Source organism: Carassius auratus, chromosome 5 (genome assembly GCF_003368295.1).
Source record: "Carassius auratus strain Wakin chromosome 5, ASM336829v1, whole genome shotgun sequence".
Classification (NCBI taxonomy): Eukaryota; Metazoa; Chordata; class Actinopteri; order Cypriniformes; family Cyprinidae; genus Carassius; species Carassius auratus.
Genome location: NC_039247.1, coordinates 13,164,497 through 13,178,808, shown reverse-complemented (window position 1 = coordinate 13,178,808; position 14,312 = coordinate 13,164,497). Strand labels below are relative to the sequence as shown.

General features: G+C 38.1%; 1 protein-coding gene across 1 annotated transcript in view; it reads left to right on the top strand.

Moving 5' to 3' along the window:
* The window catches only part of ophn1 (oligophrenin 1), a 33,992-nt gene extending 20,291 nt beyond the window's left edge, over positions 1–13,701 (top strand). The window contains exons 20-24 of the mRNA XM_026248888.1: positions 1,986–2,312; positions 2,976–3,105; positions 8,462–8,512; positions 12,292–12,331; positions 12,415–13,701. Of these exons, the coding sequence (XP_026104673.1) occupies positions 1,986–2,312; positions 2,976–3,105; positions 8,462–8,512; positions 12,292–12,331; positions 12,415–12,426 (560 nt within the window). The 3' untranslated portion in view covers positions 12,427–13,701. The remainder of the gene's footprint in view (positions 1–1,985; positions 2,313–2,975; positions 3,106–8,461; positions 8,513–12,291; positions 12,332–12,414) is intronic.
* The last annotated feature ends 611 nt before the right edge of the window (positions 13,702–14,312 follow it).

The following is a 14,312-nucleotide window of genomic DNA, read 5'->3' as shown; positions in this document are numbered from 1 at the left end:
TACAGCTGATTGGGTTTCATTTGTTCTGGAAAGGACCTTGGACTGGATCTGTTTCTCCTTAAGTGGTTTTCTCTAAACGAAGAAAATACAACCAAACCTCCCCGATCTTTCATTTCCCACACACACACACACACTCACACACACTCCTCATGTGCCAGTTTAGAAGCCCCTTCATGCACATTGTGAGTTGTATGATTAAATCCGCAGGATCTCGAGGTGTGTGTATGTGTTTGTGTGTCTGCTCTGATATATGTTCGTTCTCTGACATGTTTTCCTCCCCTCATTGTGAGCCTTGTTATGTAGTGTTTAATAACAGTCAAGCTAATAGTACACTCACTAGAGCATGAAAACTAAACAACTGTGTGTGTGTTTGTGCATCAGCGCCAATGGGTTTGCAAATGTGTGTGTCTTTGCGTGCGTAATTGTGTTATTGAATGCGTGCATGCAAGTGTTGGTATGCCTTTGTGTGTGTGTGTGTGTGTGTGTGTGTGTGTCCTGTGTGTCTGAGACCTAATGCCTGCATGTGTATTTACGACTCTCATTCTGTTTTCCATTGCCTTTTGGACCTTTTTCCTCTAACAAGCTATTTTCATTATTAAAATCTGAGCCTTTTTTTCTCCCTCTTGATCCATTAATCCATTAATATGACTCTCTGGTTCATTTGAATATTCATGAAATTTTAGCTTATTAAAGCATGCTGGATCTTTGCTTGTTCAGATCAGTGGAATACATTTTTTTCCCCTTCTGTTGTATTTTTCAGTCCAATCATTAATCTGAGTAGATCATAACGTCTCGTTTCCTGTTTGTTGAATTAATCTGTGGCTGGATCTGTCTGTTTGTGTGTATGTGTGTGTGTCAAGCCACCTGTTGTTTCATTGAATCTTGGATTGTGCATAAACTTGGCCCTGTCTGTGTGTGTTTCTGTGTGTTTGTTGAGAACACAGATACAGTTATGGAGTATTAGCAGCAACTGTGTGTGTGTGGGAACCCCTGCCAAAATATGAATGTGTTTGTAAATGTGTATTCATGCAAATGTGTACATGTCCAGTTTGTCTAGCTCACACACATGTGGTTGTTTGATTGATGCTGTTCACACACACACACACCCCGACACACACAGCTGTGTTTTAAACTCTTGTCCTTGGTTCTCACGTGATCAACCTTTTTATTTATTTTTTTATTTTTTAATATGAGACCTGTTCACACACTAAACTGGAGTCAAACCAGACTGTCCATCAGTTTGTCTTTCATTCATAATTTTTTTTTTTTTTTTCAGATTTTTTTCTCAGTTAAATAAGCAAAGTCTATAAAAAACACCTTTCTCTGCATAAAAACCTTCTCATTGTATGAAAGAAACGTTATAGAGTCTGGTTTAAATGCCAGTACTGAAGAGAATTTGTGCTCGTAGATATATACTAAAAGCAGTTAGCGTTGACCATTTCAAGGTAATAATGCTAATTCCACACAGCAGAAAACGTCATTTCTTTATAAAGAGATAATGAAAGTCAGGTAAAAATCGCCAGGCTTTTCAAAAGTTAGTCTTTAACTTTATGACTTGAGCTGATAACCATCAGCGTGTTTGAGTTAAGCCGTTCGTGGCTTCTAGACTTATTTTCTTTCAGTTTAAAGCTTCCATTATGTTCTGGTTGTGTTGAAGCTGTTGGAATGAAATGACTCATCTTGGGTAATTTGATTTTGACTAGTTCAGTCTTTATTGGCTTGTATTTCTCATATTGTGGAAACACAAGAGGACAGCGCATCTGTTGAGCTGTTCTCTTTATTTATTTATCGTAACTATCACAGTGTCCTGTTTTTATGCTGAAACTACAGGAACAGGAAATGTAAAATGTTAACGACACCCCTGATACAATCTCCCCTGTGGGGAATGTTCAGGGCTAAACTCTTGCAATTGGGCTCCTGACCTGCCTGATGTTTAGTAGCGTTTTATCTAAACTGCCTGCATTCACCGACTCTTTGCTTTGCAGGGCGAGAGCAAAATGGTGCCACCCACAATTATGGTGAACCCGAGGGAGATACCAGCCTCATCAGTCCGTTTCCTCATCATAGAACGAAACTGGAACCTCCTTCTGTCGCTCCTCCATCCATCCCGCTCTCCTCTCCAACCTCTCGGAAGCTTGCTCACTCCAGAACTGCTCTCCGGCCCTTGGATGCTGATGTCAGCAGGCTTGAAGTTAAGACACAGGATGGACAGAGGTCGGATGCCATGGTGACCACCAATAGGGATTCAGGAGTGACAGTGAACCGAAATATATCTTTTCAAGGAAGGAAGCCAGCACTCAGAGGAACAACTGGTAAACAAACAACACACATGGATGAACTATTCATGAAATTACAGTTCATTTTGATGTTTTTTGAGGACCCCAAAATCAAACATTTCATATAAAACATAATATATATATATATATATATATATATATATATATATATATATATACAAAAAACACCTTACAATTTATAAATATTCAAAAATCTAAGTCACTTGATTCAATTAGCATTCGGTCAAAAAACATAAAACAGGAAAACATCATAGAGAGGACCCTTGCAGACACTCATGACTGTCAAGGCAAGCAAGTCTCTTATTTCAGATAATATGATGTTTTTATGAAAAGGCTAGATTAATTCAGATGACAGATGGATTAGTTTTGGACTTCTCAAAAAACATAATGATATTTTTAAAAGTTAATTATTCTTGATAAAAAAAAATAGGTAAAAAAAAATACATATATATATATATATACAAACATTTCTAAGGATTTTTCATTTCTATATTATGGACACTCATGTATGACCGCTGAATGTCCCAGTATAGAAGTATGAATGATCACCATAGTACAGGACCGGCAGTTCAATGTGATCTTCAGTTAGCAGAACACATATGTACAATAATCCAGATGCATTGAGTCAGTTGGTTAAAATGGTTGTAACAGGTGTGTGTGTGTGTGTGTGTGTAACAGGAGAGGCTCAGGGGTTGACAAGACGATCTTTCTCAGAGAAGAGTTCCATCTGCCGGCCACCCACTCGACCACCGGATCCACCCTCTCGTCTCCTCAATAAAACTCCTCATGAAGACCCTCCAGCCTCATAGTGAGTACACATCACTCACCACAAACCCTACTTCACTGTGATGCTACTGCTGATTTATGATTGAATGACTCTCTGTGGAAAAACTCCAATTTGCTTCTCTTTCTTGTTATCAGGGCTTAAAGTCCTCTGGCACTATGCCGGATTTCTGGGATGCAGCGTTTGGCTGTGATTAAAAAATAATCCTGCATTACAAAAAACACTTGTTGATTGATATCACTTTTGAGTTCATGAGTTCGCCTACTTATGGTATGAGAGGAGCAGGTTTCACTCTCAACCAAACTAACATTATACTAGCCAGTCTTTTTTTTTTTGCTCTTAAAAACATGAGATGCGCATGATAGTATCCAATTGCAGTCGCAGCCCTGATGAATAGAATAGCGCCACATAAAGCTGTGGGGCGCTATGGTCAAAGATGTCCATCTAGGTCATATTTACATAGAAAAGCTCATTATAAAGCAGCAGAGCTTTGTAAACAGCTCAGAGTAATCATGTCATCTCCATAAGAACAATATGATTGCCAGAACAAATTCAACAGGATTTTTTTTAACAGGTCCTGTTCACACACGATCTATTAATGGTAACTTACCCGTATTTACCAGTACTGTATGTCTGAAAGGGGCTTAACTCCCTCTCTGTAAGCTGTGAATTTAAATTGCTTAACAGCATCTGGAAAAACTAAATTTGTATCTCTCTAAATTTGTAACTTAAATAATTTATAAAACATTGCCAACATAGGAGGACATCAACCTGTGATATTAAAATGTAGTCATTTAGCCTTCTTGTTAGTGCGTTCGCCTCCATTGCTGGAGACCTGGGTTCACAGCCCACTCGGAGAAAGTATTTTTTGGTTTGGGGTGAGTTTAATGGAGGCCAGTGAGTAGGTGCTGTGCAGGTAAACATCACTCCCCTGATCTCAAGAGACGCAGTAATGACAGATGCTATTGGCTGCAGCATTTAGCCTGTTGTTATTGCTTCCTCCTCCCATGCTGGAGTCCCAGGTTCGAGGCCCACTCGGAGCAAGTAAGAAGTGTGGGAGTGAGGACCTGGGAGAGAGGGGTTACACATTGTTGTCCTTTTTGTAATTAAAATGGAAAATTTCGTAAAAATAAAAGTGAGCGCTACTCTGGTGAGCTAGGTGTATTGTCACACCTCTAGTGTCAATGAGCGATGATATAGCTCATAATTTTCAAAGAGTATGATACAGTTTTAATTCTTCAGGTCAATCATATATTCATGAAAAAGAAAATCAGCTTGAATAAAGACAGCAATAACTTTGCCATAGTATCCTTTCAAATGTTAAAGTTTCGACAGTCATTGCATGCTTTGCATCTGCTGCCCCGCCCCCGGAAAAAAGTTCAGGGTCTGGATTTATTTTTTATTTTTTTGCTTTAAGTCCTGTGTTATATATTGCCCAGAAGCTGAAATATCTGAGTGGCCCCCATGCAGCAGTGACAGGATATGTATGGGTGAAGGATATATCAGCTTTGCATGCTGCTCAGGTGTGATTTTGGCACATTCATCCAGACAGATCTGCTGCAGATTGTTCCGGTTACTTGCTCGACACCTGTCCGCTGCAATTTTCAAGTAGCGCCACAGATTCTCAGTCAGATTGAGTTCAGGACTTTGATTGGGTCATTATGAGATACATTTTTGTTCTTGTGCCACTGTGATGTTCATTTAGCCTTGTGTCTGGAAATATTGACCTTCTGAAGAAAGAATTTTCTCCCAAGCTTTGTTCTCTTGCAGTAGGGCTGAACGATTTTAGGGATGCATGTTATATATTGGAAACAAAACCGTTATCAGTTATCATATATTTTAGGTTAGTATTGGATTATTAATTGTACATTGATTTCCTCTACTTTTTATACTTAGATGACATTTTCCATCCTCTAATGCTCAATAAAAGTTGATTTTTAAAAACACTAATAATTCAATAAGACTGTCAGCGTAAGCCTAACGAATGTTTAAAATAAATATCAATTTTTTCATGCTGTACATTATAATGTTGTGATGCCTAAATTCACTTAAAACGACTGATTTAATTTAAAGCAGTATAGAATTTAAATATCGAGTTAAATATTCTTATTTAACATTATTTGAAAAATGTTGATGTGAAATGCAGCCTAAATGTTGCTGCTTCAAGACCAAAAAAGACAAAAAGGCATAAAAGTCCATTGTGACAGCAGCTCAGGTTGAACTCGGGGTGTGCAAGAACTACAAACTAGAAAGTCTTTGTCTCCAAACTAAGTCATGTTTTGCCTACGCTTTCCTGCTAGCAGAAGGAGTAACTCCCACCTCTTTCAGTTGAGCCAAAAGTGAACGGAGGGAAACAGAACCCAGTTCTCATGGCATTAACATTATACCTGAACTTAGGGTGGACTCCGAAATCATTCCTCCCCAGTTGTCAGAGGGTCTCTTTCTACTTTTTATTTCTAGAGTTATTATTAGGATCCCAGCAAACTTAAATATCAATGATGTATTCTTATTAAATTGAATGTTATGGATATTGAAATTGTTGTTCAATAGTTACATGTTTTTGTTGTAATTAATTTATTTTAAAGCCTCAAGCCTGTTTGGAGTGAAGTTCACAATAGTTTTCTCTCTCAACTTATATTTGATATATTTTGTTACGTTTTGGCCGATTGTGCTTTAATATTTACGCATTTGATATTGCAAATTGGATTCTATTGCAAATAACTTTGCAGCCCTATATTGCAGTACCTTTCTGTATTTTGCATCGTCGATCTTCCTCCTGCTTTTATGAACATGTCTGATCCCTGTTGATGAAGTGAACCCCTACATGATGGTACTGACTTACTTTAGCATGTGGATGGTGTTTTTTTGGTGGTGTGGGCAGATAGACTGTAGATTTGTGCCATCCAGATTGTTTTAGGCTGAGCAAGATCTGATTGATTCCCGCATTGCAGCTGGATCACTATTATGCATTTTTGGCAAGCTCCTGACAAGCTTACACATGATTCTCTTTGAGGAATGGCTCCTTGCCGCCACCCTCTCTATACAGGCCGGTGTTTTCCAGGACTATTGCAATGGTTGGCTGGTGCCTGTTTATTCTGTTGTCAACCAGTGAACGCTGTAGATCCTGCGGAGTGATTGTCGGCCTCTCTCTGGTCCTCTTGGAAATTTCCTGGTTCACACAGTTCACAGGAATGACCTTTTATTGGTGCATCTGGGTGGCCAAATGTTGTAACTGGGATATCCAAACACTTGGATATATATTTATGTTTTTCCAAAATGTATGCATTTGTTTTACTATAACTCGGACCCAGGAATGCTCTTAACTTGTCATTTTCACAGCAGTCCTAGAACAATGATCCTTTAACTGTGGGGTTTTTATCTAGAAAATGCTAAGGGTATTTGAATGGTTCACAGATAGTAGTCGATTCAATGGAATTTGTGTCCTCATTAACACAAATGCCATCTGTGTAGACTACAAATTCTAAAAAAAAAAAAATTAAATTTTTTGATGGACACATTAAAAAAATTTTTTGTTTCAGTGCTTGGAAATATAAATATCCCAGAGAGCTCAGTTTCAGTGCAGGATTTGCAGGGATTAAGTAAACTGAGAGAGTAATGTATCTGAATCCCATTGTAAACTATACTACTTTAACTATAGAAGACGTCTAATCTTCAATCAAGTATAAGTTTCTGCTTGTCATATTCTCATAATTACCATTCTATGAGCAGGAGCAGGGAGCAGTAATCTTAGACCGAAACATGTGGGTGTGCTGGCCGCGCTGTCAAACAGACTCATGTGTCTTATCTCAGAAAGTCTTCAATCAAATTTCTCTTGAAAACACACATGCACTCAAGCATACTGGCTCGCTCATTCTTGTTGCAGACCAAGTTGAGTTGATCAACAGTAATAGCCGTGTTACTCATCAGCAGAATTAATGGGGAAATTAAATAATATTAATATAATTTACACAAAAAATGACAAGAAAACAACAGTGCAAGATACTAATATTGCACTAACAATTTTAGAAGAGGAAAAATGTAGAACAAATGGGGTTAAATAATCAAATCAATATGTTCAGATTTGAACTGAAGAATGCTAAACTGTATCACTAGCAGGATAATTAACTCACTCAAACACATACATATATAATTTTATAACTAACATAGTTTCATAAATGTCACCTGCACAGATAATAAATTAAATGCACCGATGAACTTAAACTTGAATGTGCTAGACAAAATGTTTAACCCAGACTGTAAATGCAGTATGTCATTGATGTAACGTGTAATGCTGTACAAAATTAAGCACTCGTCGGAAATGTAACACCCCTTTCTATAATCTAAGCTTCATCTTTCAAAATAAAAGTAAATAATGTCCTTAGTTTTAGCGTCAATTCAAGCCTGAAAGGGGAACAGAGTTGTGTGACAGACACAGATGAAGCTCGAATGTGTTTGCAGTACACAAGCCACGGACAGTTAAGACAGCTGACTCCACTCTCTCTCTCTCTTTCTCTCTCGCTCTCTCTCTCTCTCTCTTTCTCTCTCCCTCACACACACACACACACACGTGTGACATGCAAAACTCTGCATTTGAACATTCAATGGCAAATACTTAAAATAATAACAAAACATACTTACAGTAGCTGATTCAGAAGCACCAGATTGTTGTAGCAAAATCAGAATGACCTCCTAAGTTCACGAAATGGTCATTTATAAAATGCATTAATGTTCTGTTGTGATATTAAAGATTCCGAAATGCATCTACTTTCTGAAGGCCAAATAAAGTTCTTTTGCTTTCACCAAGATACACACAGCATCTCCCTGACGTGGCTGCTTCAACACTAATAGCAGTTACTGAAACCACACCTGCTTTCTTCGTGTGAACATTTGGGTGGCATTACACAAATATTACAACATTGTGATGTAGACGTGGGGGCATGTTTGAACAAGCCGTTTTAGGGGGGCATGGCAGAGTCTCAACTTTGATAAAGAATATCTCTTTGGATTTGAGACTTTAGTCTTTGCAACTTTATAGATCTTCTTCAGATCTTCAGAATAGATTGTAACACTCCAAAGAGAAAGGAAAATTTGAAATCTCATCATATATGACCTCTTTAACAGGAACACCTCATTCAAATACAGATATACATTCACACACGCTGAGATTCAAGTGCAAATGTCAGTACATGTAAAGGAATTTTAATGTAAAAATAGCCACATTTGGGATTGAAGATTCTAGCTTCAGCCTCAGAAGAGACTGCAGCATTTTTGATTACTGTAATCTAATAAAGAATGTCTTATTTAGAGTAATCCCAGTAGATAATTTCCATTCATGATCAGTTTTGTACTAATGTATTCTTCTTTCTCTTTTTCCCCATAGTGTCGCCTCCAAAACCAAATTTTTTGAGAACGCTTCAAGGCAGGTGGGGAGGTATGTATGTGTGTATTTGAGGGCATGTGCTGTCGCAGAAGTGTGTGTGAACCTTTCATTGTTTCCAGCAGCTCCCTGACCTCACTTAGAGCGGAGCCAGTAAAACTTGATGCGCTTTTGATGTTTGTGCTTTCAAATAAAGTTGTGTTTAATACACAACCACATGCTGAAAGTGCTTGTGTTACAGACCAAATAAAAACAGGACTTGACATACATCTGATCAGTTGTTTAGTCCTGCATGATGGTTTAGGTTAAATCTTTCAAATAGACAGGTAGTTTAGTCCCCCGTTCCCTGCTCCTCCCGATTCCATCTAGGATGGCAGCAGGCTCCGGCCCCCTGGCGAACGGCGGCGACTCCTCTGCTCCCTCATGGATGGCAGCCACCCCTCCACATCACAGGCGGCCGGCAGCGAGCTCGCCCATCCCCAGCAACTCAATCCAGCCCACCGCCTCGAGTGTCCATGGCGGCACACTTCCTCTATGGCACCCCGGATTCACCACAGCGGTGACCGATCGTCAGCAGCGCGTCCCTCCTCCCGGGTTTTGGCACCAATTTAACAATATTCTTTCTTGGGAAGGAGGAGGCGGGAACCGGCAGACAATAAAAATGACTTTAATAATAAAATAAAGACAAAACAGCGCGGCAGTCGTCCGTGAGGGGACAAAAAAAACAAACACAACTAAAATCCAGGCCTGGTCCTCTCTCGTCCTTCACTGTCGTCGCTCCTCTTTTATATTCTTCCATCTCCTCTGTGGGACTCGCTTCGTTCCCAAGGCTCTCAGCCCCGCCCCACTCGCCACACCTTCATGTCATAATGGATAGTCATCGCATGTATCATAATAAGGCTATCTGCTCGCACACAAACAGCTCCGTTTCATCTTGGAAACACGTTCTGTCTTTGCGCTTGCCAAATTCCGCAGTGTAAATAGCAAATCCATCATGGCACGAGCGCAACTGGCTCTTAAAAGGAATGGAAGATGAGACTCTGAATTATTTATTGCATGTTACGCCCAAAAACACCCATTACTCATTAAGAGAATAGAGACAACCTGTTTAGACCATGCGCCCGGGCGCGCCAAACGTTTTTCCGTCGTTAAAATAGCAAAAGTGTATTTGGACACGCCCTGAGTGTACCTGCGCCGTGCGCTTTACACTTTGCTTTTAGATCATTGAAATAGGGCCCAAGGTCTGTAAAATGTTCGAAGACACAACAGGAAAGTACAGATAAGTAAGACTAGTTTTGCAGTCAGAAGCGAGCTACTGCTGAGATATTAGGTTGTATATGGACCGTTTGTGTGTGTGTGTGTGTGTGTGTAATTTAAAATCCGTAGGAGCTGATCTTTTACTAAATTCTGAATTAGGAAATGATGAATTAGAAGATGATGAGCAGTTTGGCTGCCTGTTTGAGTTTCGGAGGATTCTCTTCACTGCTCATGGAGAATCTCCAAGCACACACTTGTCCTTTTCAATGCTAGAACACATCCCTGAGGGAACTCTCAGAGGATACTAAGAAAAAAGGTTTAACCAATGCAAAACATCAGAGTTAACAAAAATGAAAGTCTGTGATGAAGCAGCACACTCCACTCATTTCATGATCTTGTGCACACTGCTCGCGACACAGATGCCCACATTTAATGCACATAAAATCTAACGTACTGCTGATGGTGTAAATGACATTTTAAAGGAATAATTCAGCCAAAAATTTAAAAGTCTGTCATCATTTTCTCAACCTCCAAATTTGGAGGATTCTTAATTTTCCATATATATACAGGTGCATTTCAATAAATTTGAATGTCATCGAATAGTTCATTTATTTCAGTAATTCAACTCAAATTGTGAAGCTCCGATATTAAATAAATTAATTGCACACAGACTGAAGTCATTTTAAGTCTTTTAAAGTTCTTTTAATTGTGATGATTTTGGCTCACATTTAACAAAACCCCCCAAATTCACTATCCCAACAAATTAGAATACTTTATAAGACCAATAAATAAATAGAAAAAAACATTTTTAGTGCGTTGTTGGCCTTCTGGAAAGTATGTTCATTTATTGTACATGTACTCAATACTTGGTAGGGGCTTCTTTTGCTTTAATTACTGCCTCAATTCAGCGTGGCGTGGAGGTGATCAGTTTGTGGCACTGCTGAGGTGGTGTGGAAGCCCTGTTTTCTTTGACAGTGGCCTTCAGCTCATCTGCATTGTTTGGTCTCTTGTTTCTCATTTTACTCTTGACAATACCCCGTAGATACCTGACCAGTCAAGCACACCAACACCACGGTCATTTAAACAACTTTTGGTGCTTTTGGCAGTGTGGGCAGGTGCCAAATCCTGCTGGAAATGAAATCAGCATCTTCAAAAAGCTGATCAGCATGAAGTGCTCCAAAATGTCTTGATAAACGAGTGCAGTGACTTTGGTTTTCAAAGAACACAATGGACCAACACCAGCAGATGACACTGCACCCCAAATCATCACAGACTGTGGAAACTTAACACTGGACTTCAAGCAACTTGGGCTATGAGCTTCTCCACCCTTCCTCCAGACTCTAGGACCTTGGTTTCCAAATGAAATACAAAACTTGCTCTCATCTGAAAAGAGGACTTTGGACCACTGGGCAACAGTCCAGTTCTTCTCCTTAGCCCAGGTAAGATGCCTCTGACGTTGTCTGTGGTTCAGCAAATCCCTTGACACATCGGTGTGTGGTGGCTCTTGATGCCTTGACCCCAGCCTCAGTCCATTCCTTGTGAAGTTCACTCAAAGTCTTGAATTGATTTTGCTTGACAATCCTCATAAGGCTGAGGTTCTTTCGGTTGGTTGTGCATCTTTTTCTTCCACACTTTCCCTTTCCACTCAACTTTCTGTTAACGTGCTTGGATACAGCACTCTGTGAACAGACCATTCTGAAGGCTCAGGAAACCTTTGCAGGTGTTTTGAGTCAATTAGCTGATTGGCATGTCATCATATTCCAATTTGTTGAGATGAATTGGTGGGTTTTTGTTAAATGTGAGCCAAAATCATTACAATTAAAAGAACCAAAGAATTAAACTACTTCAGTCTGTGTGAATTGAATTTATTTAATACACGAGTTTCACAATTTGAGTTGAATTACTGAAATAAATGAACTTTTCCACGACATTCTAATTTACTGAGATGCACCTGTAATGTAAATAAATGAAATAGTTGGATGTCATAAACATTTAACATCATTGGCTTTTGCATTACTATTATTTATATATGATTATAGTTTTTATTTATATTTTAAAGTATAAATTAAGTATTTAAATTTTCATTTATTTTACTGTCATTTTGCTATGTGATTGTCTTTTATTAGTTTTACTTCTATCTTAAATTATTTCTATTAAGTTCTTTTTAGACATTATTATTTAGGTTTAATTATATCAGTTGTAGTTTTTATTTATTTTTAGCTCATTTTATTGTTTTAGTAAATTTATTTCAGTTATCATTCAGTTGCCATGGTAAGATTTCTAATTTTCTTTTTAGTTTGTTTTTCATGTAATAGTTGTATGTCATTTGAGCTTCATTTCAAAAAATGTTTTAAGTTGTAATAGTTTTATTTTCAGTGTCTCATGACCAAACGCATGGCATCAAATCTGCACCATATTGATTTGTGAAGTTTGCGTAATATGGAACCGTTTGAAGCTCGTCCCTTTGTACTGCAATTGTAGGCAAAACAGTGTCTGCTTTTGGGTTTGGAACAACATGAGTATGACTAATGACTGAGTTTTCTACATTGGGTGAACTACTGTTTTGTGTCCTACAGCTCCTCTCCGAACGTCTCACCTGCAGCTTCTAGAGATGAGGTACAGCATGTTCATTCTTATTTGTATTATTGAGGTAACCTATAATGTTAATGCTCATTATTGTCACTTGTTTGTCTTTGCAGAACACTAAGTAAGAACTTCCTTTCAGTCACAACTTGTGGATTGATGTCTTGTGGACCAATTAACGCACATCAGTGGTCATGAGAGCACAGGCCGGCGTCTGGTCATGGTTTTGAGAGATAAATTATTAACACTTCTTGACTTCAATTTTCTTTCTTTTTTTCTTTCTTTTTTTGTGAATGAATCAGAAAGGGTACCGTTTTTTTTTTTTTTTTTTTTTGTGACATATCGCCAATTTCTGCACTTGCTTTGGTGTAAAACAAAGTATTTGATTCTTGCTTGGATCAAAGAACAAAAAGAAAGCATTGAATCTTTTTCTTTCTTTCTTTCTTAAACATTTTGACCTTCCTGTGCACAACAGGGAGAACTCCCTCCTGGTCTCTCACTAATTCTGTCCCTCAGTATCTCCCCTATTCAGTGACCTACTTGGTTTTATAGTCTCACTCTACAGACACACTACAGACTTCACTTTAAGAGCTATAAAAAGTGGTACAGCCCACATGTATCAGATAATATTCCGAATCAACACTAATCACTATTTAATTACGCAGAAGCTGAACATGCTGTTATTATATCAGTAATTAGTAACTGGAAGGAGATGAATGACCTGGGTGATGGTTTTAAATGTTTTTGACAAGCAGAGTAGTTTCTGTAATAGCAAAGCGTTTCTCCTTTTATCTAGTGGGACACACTAGTGGTGTTCATACAAAAAGAAAAAACCCAAAAGGGATCAAGGAACTTTTGTTACTTCAACTAGTTCACAGAGCAAAGTATGCTTCAGTACGCTTTTCTCTCTCTCTTTCTTGGCCAACTTTTTTTCCTTTATAAATTATCAGTTGACCTTACTGATATAGAGGTCAGTTTCAGTATTGAGCTTAACCAGACTTTTAAGTCTCAAACTTTGACTGAAACATGAGCCTTTAACGGTTTCTTTTGGTCACTGTGAATCTTAAATGTGAAAGCTAAAGATTTTACAGTAAATCTCACTCTCACATAACTGTAAAAGTGGAAATAAGAAGAAAACAAAGACAATATATTTTTTTTTAGTACTTCTGATGTAACAAGGTTGAAATTTTAGGTTACTTTATGAGGGTTTGGCATGAACTCAGTTGTGCATTCATTCTTATGTAATATTATTATCTAAAGCTCCAAATTTCCAGTTGACATTTTATGTATATTTTTTTTGTAAATATTTTGTTGTTTCTTAAGCTGGTCATTAACTCTTGAAACCCTAACAGTCAGTAACAGTTGTTTGTTTGTTTGTTACTTTATTAAAAAAAACAAAATTATGAAATGTGTTTTTTTTTTCTTATGAATGAAAGCCATAGGTGAAAATGCACTGAGCTGACCCAAAGTAAAAAATAAATCTATACAATGAAATGGCCTTGGGATAATAATCAATAAATGATTGGAAGGAGAACCAACCTCTGGAATCCAGTTAAATTAGAACAGCTGTGCATCAGTCAAAATCCTAAATGCAAAAAAAGTCATAGCCTAAACAGTTTAGACAAGTTTCCACCGCAGAAACGCTTCTTGTGCCCAACTGCTTTTGCATGATATAGTTTAGGTCCACCCAATTCAGGGTGTGTCTCACGAAAAAGTTGCAGAGAACAACTTTCAAGATTTTCTAATGTTTTTTTATTGAATTGAAAGCGGTAAAACACAAACAAACTGGATTTACACAGGCTCTACACAACAAGAATCAGTTAGGGTTTTTTCATGAGTAAAAATTTTCCATGAGTAAAATCAGTTCGCAAACTGCTCGAAAGAAATCGTCAGTTGAAAACTGTCAATACAACACTACATAGCAGTACTAAATAATCTGCGAAAAGCATGCATGCACACACACACTCACACATACAGACAACTGCTGTAAAAAAAAGACTATAAAGTTACAAAG